Here is an 18,517-nt window from a genome sequence, read left to right on the forward strand (position 1 = left end):
ATTTGAAGCTTAAAATATATAAAACGATAATCATGCCTGTTGTTCTGTATGGTTGTGAAACATGGTCGCTTACTCTGAGGGAAGAACATAGACTGAAAGTATTTGAGAACAGGATCCTGAGAAGAATATTCGGACCCAAGAGGAACGAGAATGGGGAATGGCGGAAGCTTCATAACGAGGAACTACATAGTTTATACGGTTTACCCAACATTGTTAGGGTCGTCAAGTCTAGGAGGCTTAGGTGGGCAGGTCATGTAGCTAGAATGGAAGAAAGTAGAAACGCTTTCAAAGTCTTGACTGGTAGACCCATAGGAAAACGACCATTAGGAAGACCTAGGCGCAGATGGGAGGACAATATTAAGATGGATCTCGCAGAGATAGGAATACAAAGTAGAAACTGGATGCAATTAGCTAAGGATAGAAGTCAGTGGAGAGCTTTTGTGAACGCGGCACTGAACCTCCGGGTTCCATAGGCCATAGAGTTAGTTAGTTAGTTAGTTAATCATTAGAATAAGTACATTTTTTCTCAAATGCCTTTACTTTTTGAATTCCCCTTGTATATTCTTCACTTTTCTTGTAGAACATCAATATTTCAAGTACTATTATAGCTGTTATTAGGAAATCATACGTTACTGTAATATTTTTACGGCTATACTATTATGACTTGTTAAACGTCCTAAGTTTGTCGCCAGAGCTGCTGTATCTGTTGCAGAGCCTTTGGTAACAGCGCCTCCGATACTCAACGTGCTCTGCCGAACTGTCAGAGGCCAGCTTTTGATAACTATACTTTAGGCACTCTCTACCTTTATATGTAATAAATGCTGGTATCGATTTCAAAGCAGATATTCTGGTTGAATATTTTTGAAATAAATTTAAAAATTAGACAAAGGTTTTTGAGGCATTTAAGGCATGACGAGACGCCTCGTGTCTCATACATTTATCTTATCTTGTCTTGGATCCCACAAACCGGGTCTAGTCTCGAATTTCGTCTCATTTTTGAGACATGTCTCGTCTCTGCGCATCCCTAGGTACCTGAGACTGGAGCAGATATATAATTTAGTAATTATATTTCTGCTCGAAACATTATTTCAATAATGATTACAAATTATTATGATTGACATCAACATAAATTATAATAATTTGAACGGAATTAAGTTTATACCAATACTGTAACAACAACTACTACTACTGGTATTGCTATTACTGCTGTTATATTATTACTGTTATTACTATTATTTAATATATCGAGATGAATTTGGACGTTTGAACATGCCCATGATAAAATTCTGTGTATGGTACTGGTATAGTGTATAATATGTATTTACCTGACATTTCGTTTACATGGATATTCAAGTGCTGAGATTAGTTAATCTGTTTGTTTGGAGTTTAACGTCCTTTTCAGAACTGACGCTATATCAGGTGTAGGCCTGTAGCTTAACATGTAGTCTGAACCACATAAACTATTAACGGGAATTGAACTTAGGTCATATGCTAACCATATAGTCAGGAGGCAGCTAAGTCTCGACATCAGGTGAATAATACACGACGTGTATTAACTGTATACAGTAGCGCAAAACCTGGCGACCCCGTTCGAGGCATAACAAGCGTAGTTACACATCATAATCAAACTGAAGACTTATTACTTCAGAATAGAAGAAATACTAATAATAAACTATTCCACTAAATTACGTAACGATATAATTTTTACTTTCGCTATATTTTCACAGATGTGGGAAAGTGGGGTTGTTAATGATGAACAGCATCAAAATTTCATAAAATATAAAATACACTCTTGACCTGAAAGCTGAGCAGGTCAAAGAGAACGAAAAATGTTGCCTCGTCAAATGTCTGTTCACCGTCTGTTTTGCCCGATTTATTCCCCACAACTTGTGAGATTTGTTGCATGTTGATCAAAATGTTGCAATTTCCAACAATTTAATTTTTATTAGGTATTTTAACTCATATTAATTTCGTCTCACCTGGAAATTTGAAATGAGACGAGACAACAATTATGCCTCATCTCGTGCTCGTTTCATGCCAACTGTTTTGTAACTTTATTTAATAAATCTCTCGACATGGTTATTTATAATAAGCTAATTCCAAATTATTTCACGCGGCACTTCATTAACAGTTTCTGCACTGAGACGTCTAATGCCGCCGCGTTACTCGTATGAAAAGGGTAGGTGGGAGTTTTAATTGAGAAATCTTGACAGAGCGAGAGAGAGAAACGGTTTACCGAGATACAGGAAGAGAGTCACGTTAGGTAGATGTCACAATAGGACAGATTGTAATAATTATTAAATATGTTGGTTTTATGTACATCACAATTCATTCGGCAGGAGTTTGTTTCTGGAATGATATAATCCTTAAATAATAATAATAATAATAACCATTATTGGTAGGTCATTCAGCTAACGTCGTCGTCATGTACGATTCTTATGTTTTAATACCGTCCATCAACTGTAGCCCCTTTCGCCACTTACCTCCTTTTAGTGTTACCATGCCTTCTAGCATACATGCTCCATGCTTTAAATTATGATTACTTACAAATAATGACAATATATTTGCCAAAAATCAACATCAATTTATACGCAAATGCACTATTTATAATTTGAAGCTATAATGCTTTGTGTAAAAATATGTTTCATTTCCAATCGAAGGCTTTTACATGCACACTTATGACTAAGCTACATTTTTCATGAAATAAGAAGAAACGCACTCAAGGGTCTAGATTTCTTAACGTACAATTACCTACGTCAACTATTGGGGAACGCTCACAGCCATTGTTTCATACAAACGACATTTTCACATTAAATAAAATGTTTCTTGGTGTGTATGATGTCACTATACCACTATTTCAATGGTGTTTTTTTCCTAATTTGTCTGACGTGTTGCTGTCAACGGTTAGTTCCCCCCCACCATTTATTTTGTAATTTTACTTAAGAAAAAATTCCCTGCGCGGATTCGAACCTCCGATCTTTGGCTTGATCAGTTTTGTTTTTCCTATTATTTTACTACTGGATTATCTGTCCGGTTGCTCTTAGGGCTCATTTACTGGCTTATACACGAAGACTGTTAAAAAAAAATAATAAATAAAAAATAATAATAATAATTGCTGTTCGCGTATTTAAACTAAAATATTTCCCTGTTCGCTTCATATACGTACATGTAAATCATCAATTTAGATACAAATATCAGAATAGTGCAGCTAACATTTATAATGATTTTATGACAGAAAAAGACTGATAAGAGCTCAAATAATGTTTTAACATTCTTAAGAGCTATTCTTGTTTGTTGGGATTTAAGGAAGCTACAATTAAATAACACATATTTCGCTCGACTTTTCTATGAATGCACAGCTTCATTAGTTGCTAGTATAGGCTATAAATTTCCTACTTTGCAAGGTCAAGCATTTTCCTTACTCTGTGATCTTAATAATAATAATAATAATAATAATAAAAGTTTGGGTCATGGAAGTTGTTACTAAAACAACAAAAACAAATACCTGCCTCAAACAAACTCCATCTCCTCATAATAGCCGTGAAAAAGTCTGTTTTCTATAGAAAGGTGTTTGAAGTCCTTTGGACAATAAAATAACAGCTGAGACCTCAAGATTTTTTTTTTTTTTTTTTTTTTTAAGTTGCTTTAATCTTCCTTTTTAATTCTGCACATGGAATGCGTTTCCTATCTTTTTGACTCTGAACCAAATGAGTCCACGTGAGTGCAAAGTGAGCGTGGGCTCGCACTCAATTGAGCTCGCGTTTGCTCAATTCTCTCAACAGGGCTCTCGCTCAGTCGGGCACGCACTTATTTCTTTCAACTGGGCACGCACTCACTTCTTTCAACTGGGCACGCACCTACTTGAGCTCGCCATCACTTCTCCCAAGTGGGCTCGCACTCACTCGGGCTCGCGATCACTTTTCTCAACTGGGCTCGCGCTCATTCACACTCGCAATCACTTCTCTCAATTGGGCTCGCGCTCATTCGCACTCGCGATCACTTTTCTCAACTGGGCTCGCGCTCATTCACACTCGCGATCACTTCTCTCAATTGGGCTCGCGCTCATTCGCACTCGCGATCATTTCTCTTAACTGGGTTCGCATTCACTTTTCTCGATTGGATTCGGGCTCATTGGGGCTCACACTCACTTATTTCATTGGGGCTCGGGCTCGCGCTCAATTATTGAGCCCTCTGTCGTTTAACCCTGAACTACCTTTTCACTCAACAATGTTTGCAGAAGAACAAACCAAACTGTTCTAGTTTCTTCCAAGACTTACAGTTCTCAACGAATCTTAAGTACGTTATTCATACTCTATGTACAATTAGTTAAACCATGTTTAACGCCATTACTTCAAAGAGAACTCTATACATTATATATTTGCACATCACATTAGATTTTTTTCTCCTCATTTAGTACATATTCATACATCAAGTGTCAATTTGTATTGGGGAGATCTTGGTATACATCAACTATGTTAAGTGAATTTTTAGCTCAAGTTGCAAGGTCAAAAATTATTGTTGGATTAATAGACCTTATGAAGTAAGACTAATACTCACGCTTGCCTTTTTGTTTGAGAACCTATTTTTAAAAATATTTTTTCTAAACTCCATGTTGCGAATATGTACTTTAAGATGTTTTGGGAGATCTGACGAATGAACATAATGTCAGAATAAAAGAACACTAGGGAAATGCCAAACAATTATATTTATTCTTTAAGCTTATCAAAACATTTGAAACAGTCGCTCGCAACATCCTCTCATACAGAACGACCAGTATTTGCGTTAAAATTTACTGATGTGACAAATTCCGATCTTAGAATTTTAATTAAAAGTTTGCTTAACATAATTTTTGCATCACGATCTCTTATGTAAAAGGACTGATACATAGATAATTAACAGTTCGTAAACCACTGAGAAACCTATAATTACAGACAAGCGAGTAAGGTATATCGTTAGTGCATTTTGTGCGCAGTGTGTGTTTTGCAATTGCTCAGAAAAAAAAAGAGACTTAGAAAAATATAAGTAAAAAAGCTTAGACTCACCGCAGATTAAAGTATTTGTCTAAGAAGCGCTTTCGGAAAATACGATTTCCATCATCAGCTTAGTTCGAAAATAATTTTGAACATGGAAAAGAAACATGGATGGGTGAAACAAAAGGTTAAAACGGAATAAAAAGATGAAGTACAAGAACTTCTGATCACATGAAAGCTAACACATGTTGTTCACCACCTAATGATTACTTTCACTTTTTAGTGTCTTTCCAACCGGTAGAAATACATGATAAAAAGATCATTTCAAACTGTATTTATGTCTCCTCTGTCTAAATTGAGTGCTGGTCTTGATAAATTAGTGTTGGTCTTGATGAATATAGTAAGCTTCATTAATTCCACGTTTTATTATTGTTTTGTTTTCTCTACCAAACGTGAATTAGCAATTCTGTGGTTGTCCTCTCTAAAGTGCGCTATCAATCCGGACAATGATGTGGATTACGATGTACTAATGTGCTTGGCCATTCTAGTATAAATGTTCGTCTTCGTTTAACCTATGTGTTTTGTTGCATTGATACTAACGGCAGTGTGCACTAAACGAAGTTCAACTGTTGAACGAGGATCATAACCAACCTCGGTGAAAATGTCTGTTGCATCAGAAATAAAATTTAAAAAATACAAACCTGCCACAGCTAGCTAACACACGAAGCTGTTTAATACTTTCCGCCTTATGAGTGTTGTCAGCATCATCCACTTCCAGCTCTACTGCCCAGTGAAGTCTGAATATATCCCGACTGCTGTATTCACCAGGAGAAAGGATATGGTCTGGGTTAACCTGGTTCCAAGCGAAAGGACGCTTAGGCATCTGAAGATCTATGGCCTTACGTTTTCTGCTTAATAAGCTGAAAGTCAATTTAGAAACTTTACTGACTGAGACGCTCTCTTCACAACGTAACATATTAAGCTTCCATAAATAAGTTACAATCGAGAAAAGAAAACTTAGTGAAAGTTTCTCCTCCACTATACTATAATAACTATATAGTTATATTACACTTTACTCCTACGTGGAATCTAAAACATGCCCATATTTTAAACAGTAAAACTATAAATAGTTTAGGGCTTGTAGAAGATGACGCAATCGTACAGCAGTTTAATAAAAAGACAATGATCTGTTATTTTAGATAGATTATACGTATATCAAAGATAGGTTAATCATTTTAAATTAATAAATAGATACCACTAGTTTCCATGGAATAGTACTTTACAATTAACTAAAACTTAAACAAACAAACAACCAAACAAACAAACAAACATACATAAATACATACATACATACATTACATACATACATACACACACACACACACACACACACAAAAAAAAAAAATTAAATTCCTAGTTTATGTCGTCCTAGTTTAGGTTCGACATTCGTTCATATAGCTGCTGATTTTATTTACGTTACATAATAGTCTTTTAAAAAGCCACATAATATCGCAAACTAACATTAAAAAAGTTACACACACTAAACCTAACATAAGTAAGCGAACACTCATAGAGTAACGCGATTTTGAACGAAAGAAAAGAAAGAGAAGAGCCAATGAGCATGAAGTAGGTTGTGGGGTTATCATGCAGTAATCTTAGTGCTCCGATGGCCGCTAATATCGCAGATATCTTTTATGCATCTTCTTAACACGAATCAACTGGTTTACACTCAGGCTGGTTGCATTTACTGAATTTGCGGTTTGTGCAGTACTCCACTCACTTCACTTAAAGTGTGGAACAGATTGGCTGTTATATGAAACGTTAGCCCTATAGATTTCACTTTTTCTGTGTGCGAGTATGTTATTGTCATAGTCCAGTTATGTTTCATTTTTATGTTCGTAATCCCACGTACAGCTAGACTAACAAATCGTTCACCTATACGATATTCGTATGAATGCACAGTGGTCCAGACACCCTCCAAACCTGGCCAAAACCTTAAAATTCGGAATATTCAGAAATATGAAAGACCTTACAAATTTAATAAGGAAGGCCTAAGGTGTGTAGAAATAGGTAGATTTTCGTGCTTAGTACCAATCTGAAAAGTTCGTGGATGAAGACCATGTATCCACCCCAGTAGCCCATGCAAAGTTCATGATGTGGAAACAAAATAATGTTTTGTTGTTAGGCGTCAATAATGATTGTGTAGAACATTGTCACACATTCGTCGTTCGTGACACATACGTAGAACTCTAATATGCTTTCATGTACCAGTCAATATGTGGATAAATAAAATTAGATCGAAAACCAAAATTTGTATACTTGATATTGAATTTCACGTAGAGTTTTATTTTGAGTCCAGCCCAGTCCAGTTCTATTATGTGTTGGATGTGAAGGTACGGGATATTATCTGTTAGTGTGCTGCCTGGTTTTGCCCGATCAGGTGTGAAAGGCATATTTGTATGTGAGTAGGGTAATACTATTGAGAGTGCTAAAGGCAAATGACTGATTTTCTTTGTCATTTCAGAAATGTCATACGAAACAACACGAAGGAGACTTCTGTAAGTCCTGAAGAATGTAGACGGAAACAAAGAGACCAAACTGCAACAACTGGTTAGTTTCCTTGAAAAAGAAACGTCCACCGAATTGACTAGTACAATGAAGAAAAAAGTGTACCGATTCTGCCACGAAGTCTTTCAGAAGTTGGACAAATGCCACTGAGATGAGCGACTAGAAGAAAATAATACAGAGTGGATGGCCAGTGTGCTAGAGCTAGTTCTGTGTGAACCATCCACATCAGCTAAAGGTGGAAGACCTATGGCTACCTTCGGCGAAAGCAGTGAGTGGTTCAAGAGAAAGAAAGACGAAGAACGTGCGGGCAGTCTGTAATGGAGCTGTATTATCCTACGCTACAGCAATGAAATATCGAGAGGAGGGGGAATTAGAAAAGATGAAGCGGTTGCACGAGATCGACACATCACCATTGAGGGCCACGAGAAAGAGGAAGGCCTCGTCGTCTGCAAAGCAACAAGAATCTGTAAAAGGTTACGAGCCAGATGAGGAATCGGTTCTGCTCTTGGAGGCAAATCTCACTCGTCATCAATACCAACTGATGAGGGACGGTGCCAACAAACTCGGGTATGACATTTACCCAGCTTATAACCGTATACTAGAAGCACAGAAGAGGTTTTACCCCGACTCAATCAACGTTACTGAATCTCTTGCCGAAGTGCCGCTACAGTCGCTTTTGAACCACACACCAGCACGACTATTGCAAAATCAGACTAAAGTAGTAGAACGTGTGCCTGAATAATATTGCAAGTCTTTGCGAATGTTTTGTCAGTAGAGGTGTGGCGGTAAGTCAGGGCAATCGCAATATAAACAGGTGGCTGAACACGTGGTTTCCGGGATTCCGATTTTTTTTTTTAACGTCAATGGCCTCTTCAAATCTTTTATGAAAGGACGCAGAGTGGAAAATGTGCTGTGTGACAGAATCAGCGACTATCGTCAACAAGATTTTGTCGTCCTATAAGACTACAATTTCGTAAGTTAAGTGAAGCACTTGTTAGGCAGGAAACCAAACGTGTGCAAGATGAGATACGCGCACTTACACCGACCAAAGTGACAATCGGAATTATGGAGTTCGAGATGTAACACATTCTCCAATTAACGACGGTAGACGGCAAGGTGTCCAATGCCATCACCCATACCAAATCGGCACAGACCTGCTGTCTGCGGCGCGACGCCTAAAGAAATGGACAAATTGACAACGTCCTTCAGGAAAGAAATTCCAGACACATTTCAATTCGGCCTATCCACCCTTCGTGCCTGAATTCACTTTATGGAGTGGTTGCTCCCTGCAGCCTACCGCTTGGACATCAACAAATGGCACGTCCGCAAAAAGGATCAAGTAGCTGTAAAAGAAGAAGGAAGAGATCCAGCAGGCCATGCGAACCCAGTTAGGCCTCCTCATTGCCGAGCCTAGGCAAGGCGGGAGAAGAACATCGAACGACGAGAACACTGCACGACAGTTTTTCCCAAATCCACGGACAGTCGCCTTGATCACTGGATTTAGTGAGTAGTTAATCACGAAATGTGCCAGCCTACTTCAGGCCTTGTCTTCAGGACTTGATGTGGATCGCGAAATAACTGAATTTGATAACTGGGCCAATCAAATTCATGACCTGTACATGGATCATTATGCATGGTTTTATATGCCAGTATAGGTGCAATAGAATATTGGCGTATGGTTCTTTTATCATCTCGCACGGTCTTTTCCCGATCGGACAGAGTCGGAGGAAGCACAAAAAGCCAGACAAAAGCATATTAAGGAGTACAGGGAGCATCATGCTCGTAAGTGTTCGCGTCGTAATATATTAAATTATTTATATCCTTGTTACAAGTGACCCTAAAATATCGACACTTCGACAACCCATAGCTCAAACAGCATCTGTCCACGGAAGTATTCAGTCTTCTCAAGCAACCCAAGAACTACACAATATCTGTGTCTTCAGACGATAGCATGTGAATATGTATTATTGTAATACATCTCTGTTTAGTAGTATCTCTGCGCAAACATCACTTACTTATTGTCTAACGGTATTTCATTATTATTATTTCTGTTACTGTATGATTTATCCTAAAGATGTGTAAGCACAAAAACAAGTGATGCTGACATTAGAGAGGAAATTATAACTCAACTTATGTCTGGCAAAATACTGTTCGCCTTGGACACTTTCCTGAGCCCTTCAATGTACGACATTACTATGAAACATTTTGTGTATAGGTTATGCAGTCTAGCATCCTGTCATGCGATAGCATATATTCTCTCCTCTTTGCATGGCATGGAGTCGTACACAGTAGGATTTCAGCTTATGTTTCACAGCACAGGGTTTTGGCCAGGTTTGGAGAGTGTCTGGACCACTGTACACTGTGTAATGACACGTTGAAATGTTTTACATTCGAGTTCTGGATCAGTATAAAGATGTGATTCTAAATCGGTATGATCTCTGTATGCGATATAAAATTTATACCCAAATATGTGAATTTCAAATGGAAGCTTGTGTATATGTCATTCACAAGGCCTTGCCTTCTCGAGCCGTTTGCTTAAGTAGACCTTTAGTTCTAGGTTTGCGTCAGCCTATTCAAGTTTTTGATTAAGATCTATTTATTATTATTATTATTATTATTATTATTATTATTATTATTATTATTTAAACTCACTAAGGCAGTATAAACCTGTTGATCCCATCATTTTTCTTTCTCGTCATGTCTAATCAAGAAGCAGGAACCGTTATCACTCCAACATTGACCGCATGTGTGTGTAAACTTATCAAACAATATTTCACCATCTATATATTCGTTACGTGTCTTAAGTTAGTCGGATACTGTCGAAACAGAAAGTTGACGTTATCCCTCTCTAGCTACACTGGCACTTTAGGGAACGTAAGACAGATGGAAAGAATCCAAGGCGTTATGTTTGTCTCATTTGAAGTAAATACGAACCTCGTTTTTGTTTTCGAGTATATAGTCGTCGAAGACCACTAATGAATTAGGCAAGCATTCATCTAACAGAATGACGTTTGGTGTGATCGCTGCAAGATCACCATTTGCATATTAGCGTACTACATTGTAAAGACCTAAGTCTGGTCGAAAATGAAAAATGAAATCTTTGAGTTTTACGTCCCACGGTTATGCCGGTTAGGCTAAAGGAGACGGTGATGATGAGAGATGAATGAAATGGTGGAATGAAGAAAGTGGGAGGAAACGAGAGAACCCCGAGAAAACCCACGAGCACGGTGTTTGTCCACCACAAAGTTCACTTGGCGGGGGCTGGGATCGAACCCGGGACCCCAAGCACCAAAGGTGAACGCTCTACCACTGAGCCACCGCGCCCCCAAGTCTGGTCGAGTTTCTTAAAAAATACATACAGATGTCGTCCCTCTCAACCCAACCAATCAGGAAACAGAATGAAGTTGTCCACCATAACTGTTGTTTTCTAACATCCGGAGGGTTCAACGATCAAAATATCTAAGTTTATCTGGTAGCAACTCTCTTTAGTTTTCCTGATGTATTTGCGCCCACTAGACAATGTTTAATAGGCCACATTCTCTAAGTGAATCCACGATTACTTTAGAATTCCCAGCCATTTGATGTTTGCTTGTTTACAATCTTTGCTCTTCTGTATGATTTTTTCGATTAGGTATGTATCAAAGTATTTTGTTCTCTGTAGCCCTTGAGTATAGAAGCGTCAGTGCTTGCCAGTGATAGTGTCTCCTACCTCATATGTTGGTAGGATGTTGGGTATACGGTGCATATTTTGACGATCTCAGTGCTTCAAATCTTACAAAGCCTTTCTTAAGGAACGGACATTTGAGCTTGTTCACACATAGTTACCTACTTTCAATTTGTTGGTTGGAGTTTAATGTCCCTTTCAGAACCGATGCTATATAAGACTGACCTAGATCGTAATGTGGGATCCGAACCACATAAGCTCCAACTGGGAATCGAATTTGGGTATCTCGCACCTACTTCCAATTTGCGCTGCATAGCAGTAGCGGATCCAGAGTTCTACAAGAGAAAAGTCACATCAGTATTGCTATAAACACTTGCTCTGTGACGAGAGATGAACGCTAGAAAAAGCCAGGCAAAAGCAAGTGAACAGAGGGTAAAATCAAGCATTGTGACTGACGCTATCTTGCCAAATCTTTCATGGACATGTAATCAGAGTTACGAACTCAACTTTAAAATTAGTAAAATTTGTGTTCGGTCATTCTTCATTGTATGCAGGAATAAATATCCATAAAAGTTTTATTTTAAATATTTTTTCTTCATATTAACTTTTTCTTCATATTAACTGGGAAGGCATGCGACTTTGTGACTACATCATACAGCCGCCCCTGAGACAGTATAATTTTTGGTATATGACACGTTCATTCTGTTTGTTTACCACTGGCTTCAGTTTTATAGCAGTATGAAAGGTGTTATTCTATTTGTCAATGAGAGAAAGTAGCCAATACAGTCACCTACTTGTAGTTATCTTGCTTTGTAAATGCTTTCCACACGAGGTATTTAAGGATGCAATTAACATCTCAATGATGCATATCTTTGCAGGTCGCTGTAGGATGAGTAATGTTTGGTGCTATTTCGCTTCATGAACTACAAGAAGTCGGTGTTGTAAAACTCACTACCATGATCTGTCTGCAAATACATTAGACGTCATAAAGATTTCTTCATCAGCTTTGCGATCAGTGTAGTTACGTCTTGAGCACCTTTTAACAGGGATTAGTCCTTGATTCTAAACCTACCAGTATTCTTTACTACGCATATTAAGGAAAAATCTCACTCTTCTTCTTATTTAGGTATTTTGTTTCGCAGGCTGAAACTGGTATTCCAGACGGAACTCTCAGAAGGTCTCATATTGCGTTAGAAAGTACGACTTGTGGCTTTTATCGTATTCCATGACGTGCTCAGATCACTGTGTTGTTATGATTGCAAAAACTTCTCATCATTGAAGAGACGGAAGTGTTTCATTCACAAATATGTTAAAGCGTGCTCACACCTTATCCGTGGCGGTTGTTTCTAGTTAAGTCCATTTTCTGTGAGTTGATACTTGCATCACTTCAACTATTATCTCCACAAACTTGTCCAGGTAAGCATATTTACCATGAAGCTCGTTTATTGCTTTTTATACTTCGAGCATCTTTCGCTGAATCTCGTCGATAGTGTTTTGTGCTTCAAAGCGTTTTCCTTGATAGTTTTCACGCTGTTCTTGAGAGTGGCTGGCATATCGTTAAGAGTGTCAGTAAAGATAAACTTCGCGTGCATGGTATGCAGCACTGATCTCCTTTTGGGTAGGATATCAGGTAGAAAACTTGGGTTCGTTCACCATATTCACCTTGTACATGTGGAGCCCTACGTATAAGTACATACTGTACTATAATATTTTCCTAGCATTGAAATCTACAATGATTACTAGGGGCTGGCATTTAATAAAGCAAACTTGGGATTTGTAGGTACCCTATAGCTGTACGGATCCAGCTCTCAGTTTTATATTTGTGCAGAGTGCGAAAACTGTTTCTTATCGTAACCGTCGCCGCCATCGTGATTAGTCTGTATTTTTACAGAATTTGGAAACATTTTCAGTGAATGACAATTTTGATCTCTTGATAACAAATGCAAATGTGATTAAAATGTGGCTTAAGTCGTGTGCTTAATGCAGTTTAAGTTCTCGGGGTTCAGACAACACACTTCCGACCTTCAATACTGTTTGGATATGAAATTTTCAGTTTGAAAATGTAGTGAAATCGATAGGACGCTGGACTTGTAAGTTATCAACTCGAATTCAAACCTTATTCAAGGTTGTCGTATTCTTTTCTCTTAGTCCCAGTATGCCTGAAAACTAAATGGTGGCTGTATTTTATTAGCCAAGTTACTGGAAATCCCAGAAAGCTATGGTTGCTTTGCATTTTACAGGCAAGTTTTAGAAGATTTTTAAGAGTGGTGCCCCGTACCAACCATGCAGTATCTGCTTTCATGACCTACGAATTTACTTACCAGTACGTTTCGTAGGATTCCATTTAGCAAATTCAGAATCCTGGGACTTTTCACCATTAACCCACTTTTGAACACACTGGGACCCATCGTCCAAAATTCAACAAAACTGAGCAGGACAGTATGTGAACATGTTTTCGTGCAGAAAATTTTCCAGTGACAAGTGTAGGATACCAATTGCAAAATCAAATTGGGGCCATATGGAGCCACACAGGGCACTATCCACTTTTAATTAGACCGTCCGTCTGATGTTTTTCTTGATTTTCTGCAACTTTTGTATCTATTTCGCCGTTACGGAACTTTTGACACTTCACATCGTGATACTGTTTCCGGACTTGTAGGGCCCGGGACTTGCATCCTACACCTTTGAGCAGTACATATTCTGATTTAGTTTGTTTCGTAGATACCTAATTTGGAATAAAAATGGAGGTTCTCATTTGAAAAATCACAGTTGAGCCCCGTCGGGCCCACACATTTTGACAGGCACCGACTTCCGACAATATCCTGCAATTTTGTATCATTCATATTTTCTTAAAGCCGACTCTAGCCGAGATAAGATTACAAAACTTCCTAAAGAAAGATGGGTGGAGAGGCTAGTTTTACATATTTTTAAGTATGAGTAACTATATTTACACTTGCGGTAATTACTACAATAGGTTTTTATTTTTTAAAACTTAATAATACTTTTCGTAATAAAAAACTGGAAAGAGTTACAATCATTCTCGCCAAACATTCAGAGAAAAGTTCCCTTCTCTTATAACAAAAATTGCAGGCCAATAAAATACACTTACAAGTTACGGTGGCATAATTCGGTTTTCCGATAAGGTAAGGTTATATGCTCATTAAAAAAAAAAAAAAAAAAAAAAAAAAAAAAAAAAAAAAAAAAAAAAAAAACTCGGAATTAACTGATAAATATAGAACATTTCTACTCACCTAAACAAGAACTCCTTAATTTTCATTTGACATTTGTATACATCACTTGCACTTGTATTGGGCATAACTTCATCTTCTTCGGTTCTCAACATAACATTCATCCAGAACCGAAGTTTGTTTACCTGTAATACAAAAAATATTCTGAAATAAACCTGTGCAATTGTCAATAACTATTTAGAAAGAAGGTAAATAATGAATTTCAAAACAGTTAACTGATTTAAGTCAAAGTCATTTAAATCGATTTTTTTTTTTAAATCTGTATTTCAAATGAAATTTATTTTTTTAAAACAGAAGTAAACCGCAGTATTTCTGAGCACTCTTTGACACTAATCAAAAGTCAGTCTGAAACAATGTGATGGTAGGAGCTTAACAATGCAAGTTCAAACACACACACACATATAATTAAATTTAATGGCCTATGAATTTTTGAACATGCACTTAATTTAATCATTTCATACTGTACAGGAGACTTGAGAAAGCTTGAATCCAAACAAAATCTTAATTTTCATTTGGCAGTTGTATACATCACTCGCATTTGTATCAGGTGACTTGAGGAGAAATCGACTCACCCAAACAAATCTTAATTTCTATTTGGCACTTTATACATCATTTGGACTTATATCAGGCACAACGTAACATGCAAGACTCACAATTTTTAGTTCAGAATTTTACATGTCGTGGTAATACATATCTATGCCTTTTTACCGTAATATATACAGTGTGTTCATAAAGTCTGAGTACATAGGAAATTCTAATAATTTTTGTTTTCCCAGGTTGAATGGATTGGCAGAAGAGGTCATGTGGAGTGGTCCCCTCGTCCACCAGACCTTTCTCCCTTTGAGTTCTTTTTCTGGAGTATGCTGAAAGAGAAAGTTTACTCGATGAAGATTAGAAATTTAAACCACCTGACAGAACGCATTACCAGTCAGTGTGCTGAAATCGACGGTAATTCAGACATGTTCCATCGAGTTCACCTTAATCTTGAAAAGCTCATCAAATTATGCATTGAACAGCACGGAAATCATGTTGAAAATATTATTCATTAATATTAAATTGACTAAAATGTGCTTTTTCCCATGTGCCCAGACTTTATAGACACCTTGTATATAACTGGCTTAACAATTTGATATGATTTTTTTTAACATAGTTAGTATCTCAAATGTATTTTTTAAATATCACTTCGATTAAAATGGATATCAAACGGAGGGGACGATTTAAAATTTCTGTTAAAAATAGGTCTGAGGAGCTCTCAAGTTAGGATGGTGGAACTTGGTATACAAGCTTAACATTAAAAATAACTCGACACGTGTCTCAGCCTTTCAAAAGTTCTGCTTCTACGGGAGAAGGGAGAAATTTCTATATTTTTTCTTCCACATTCAAATCAACGTTATCTGTCTCATCATTACGAGAAAGCATCTGAACCCTTTCAAATGAATTTTCGAACATAGCACTTGGCTTGAGCCGTGATTTTTATCATATCATTTTCATAAATGCGTATCCTAATGGGAAATGAATTGGAATTTTTCAGTTTAACGTCCCATGATTATGCCCTTTAGGCTAAGGGAGACAGATGATTAAGGCAAGTGAATGAGTGGAAAAACTGGTGGAATGACAATGTGAGAGGAAACAGGAGTACCCCGAGAAAACCCACGAACACGATATTGACCACTTCAAACTTACTTAGCCAGTGATCGAACCGGGAACTCCGCGCATCAGAAGTAAGCGCTCTGACCAATTGTGCCCTCCTTGTATCTTAATGGGGAAGGGGTTCATGAGCCCCCTACGCTCGGAAGATGAAACTTCGTATACAAACTCTTTATGATAAATAAGTGAAGCCGTGTGCTGGAAGTTGGTAATAAATTTGGGTTAGGAGTGCTAAGGAAAAAAGGAAGACTAATAATATGTAGATTATACTCTCTGGTTTTCGGATATTCGGATGAAGCTTACATATACATATACTGCAATGGTTGAATCACTTATATTTGGATCTTTATATTTATTACATTTTATATTTCTGTTATTGAGTTGTGAGTAAATGAAGAATAAGTCAAAGAAATATTACGTATACATGTAGGAAAGCGCTTACAAGTTACTGCTTTATGAAAAATGATCCAAATACTTTATGTTATTTGCGTATGTCAATTTAAGTACAGAGCGCATATAATAAATAATGCATATTGGTAAAGGCGTGATTGCAAGGACAAATAGAACTGTTGTGTATATATATAAAGGTAACCAAGAAAGTTCTGTCGCTTTTTCACCCACTACCTTCGAACATCGATATGTCACCTAAGGCGTATCTAGAAGATCAAAAATAGCTCAACGCTGGAGATGTATTAAAGTATTTTATCCTGAACTGAATTGGGTAACATGTACCGGTATTGTTCATGGAATTCATAAAATTGCAGAAGAAATACGAGGTCCATTTTCAAATGTTAACCAATTTATTTCTTCTGTAAAAAAGGTGTTTGTAAAAGCACATTCCAGAGTGCTTCATTTAAAAGAAATGTTGCCTGAGGCACTAACACCTCCAGAACCAATACGTGGATCGAAGTAGCACTGTATTACAGCCAACATTTATAAGATGTCAACAGAGTACTAGACTGTTTCGACCCCACAAGAAGCTAGATGCATACAAGAAGAAAGGAATGCATGCAGCGCTGACAATATTCAGTCTGATCTAGCCTCTATTAGTTCATTTTCGGTCACTAGCCAAGACGATTACACGTTTAGAACAAGGTTTGCGCCTTTCGACCTCACTGGAGCTCTTTGATAGTGTTGTGAAACAAACCCCACCTGTGCAAGTTGGAAAAACTTTTTTAAAAAGTCAAATCAGTACAAGTAATAGTTAGAAACCTAGGACTGAAATTCTTGCAGAATGTAAATAGGGTACTAAGTGGTGTATCAGCTCAAGTTTCTGAAGAACATCTGTTGATGAAATAGCATCACTAAAATTCTGTCCAGCTATAACTTCTGACACTGAAATATCGTTTTCCAGTTATAAAAACATACTTTCAGACAAACGAAAAAGTTTTCTCCCATAAAATATTGAAAAACACATTGATATTTATTGCAAGCATAAACGATCAAATGTGCAGAAGTAGATTGTATTGTGCGCAGCATATTTGAAGCGCTGAAATAAATGTGGATTTCGTTATTTATTTGGTTAGCTCATATGTTTCCTTTAATGCATATTTCACAATTTTAAGTGCATATCCTAAAAATTTTTATGTGCATATTTAGGTAAGTTTTAGTGCATACAGATCCGCCCTCTAATCATAAATATCATTAATTTCCGATGCTAGGATTCTGCTGGGTTCTTAAGTTCAACTTCTTTCACTCCATAACTTTTCACCCTGGAATTCTTTCCCCGTCCTTTAATCGAAGTCAAAAGGTGAACTGGTTGGCCCTGTCTGATTGTAAACAAAAACAACAAAAACCTAAAATAATGAACAAACTCGAAGAAGTATGTGACACTTAATAATCGAAAGAACAGTATGTTTTATTTTCCATAAAGAGTTGTGAGAAGTAAAACAGGTAAATTACATAATTAATTCAATAACGGTCTTTCGAATTTTCTATAAATGGTTCCGATTTTTGTGCTTAGTGTGTGCACATATTTGTTATTTTTCACAACCCTTGTATGTATTGAATGAATTCTTTTAGCCTGCTGAAGTGGCGAAACCTTTCTGATTTGGTTCTACTATAACAATAACACTTGTGATTGTGTCCGTAAGAACAAATTTTTCTACGTAGAGATTGATTTTTTTTTTTTTTTGGTTCTACTAATATTAACTGTCTTGTTGCCATAGATCTAATGAAAATGGATACATTGTAAATGAAAGGTTCTACAGATTTTTAAAGGAAATTTGAAATTACAGGTGTTAACTAGATATTGGTTGTGTTATGTACTATGAGGAATATTTTCGAGTTCGAGAGAAATAAGATTAGTGTCTATTGTAACAAATTGCTCTGATTTCTCTAATTAAGAAATTATTTCTCAGAAATAGTTTTCACACGTTCCTAATAAATATTAAAAAGGAATTGTTATCCTATAGTACTAT

General features: G+C 37.0%; 1 protein-coding gene across 2 annotated transcripts in view; it reads right to left on the minus strand.

The window, feature by feature from the left end:
• The window catches only part of spn-E (tudor domain containing 9 protein spindle E), a 383,336-nt gene that overhangs the window by 21,545 nt on the left and 343,274 nt on the right, over window positions 1-18,517 (minus strand). For both annotated transcript variants that reach the window (XM_081731120.1, XM_081731119.1), the window contains exons 24-25: window positions 14,454-14,575; window positions 5,672-5,890 (exon numbers count right to left, since the gene is read on the minus strand). In XM_081731120.1, coding sequence (XP_081587246.1) covers window positions 5,672-5,890; window positions 14,454-14,575 — 341 coding nt within the window. The remainder of the gene's footprint in view (window positions 1-5,671; window positions 5,891-14,453; window positions 14,576-18,517) is intronic.

Source organism: Thermobia domestica, chromosome 11 (assembly GCF_964235325.1).
Source record: "Thermobia domestica chromosome 11, izTheDome1.hap1.1, whole genome shotgun sequence".
Lineage (NCBI taxonomy): Eukaryota > Metazoa > Arthropoda > Insecta > Zygentoma > Lepismatidae > Thermobia > Thermobia domestica.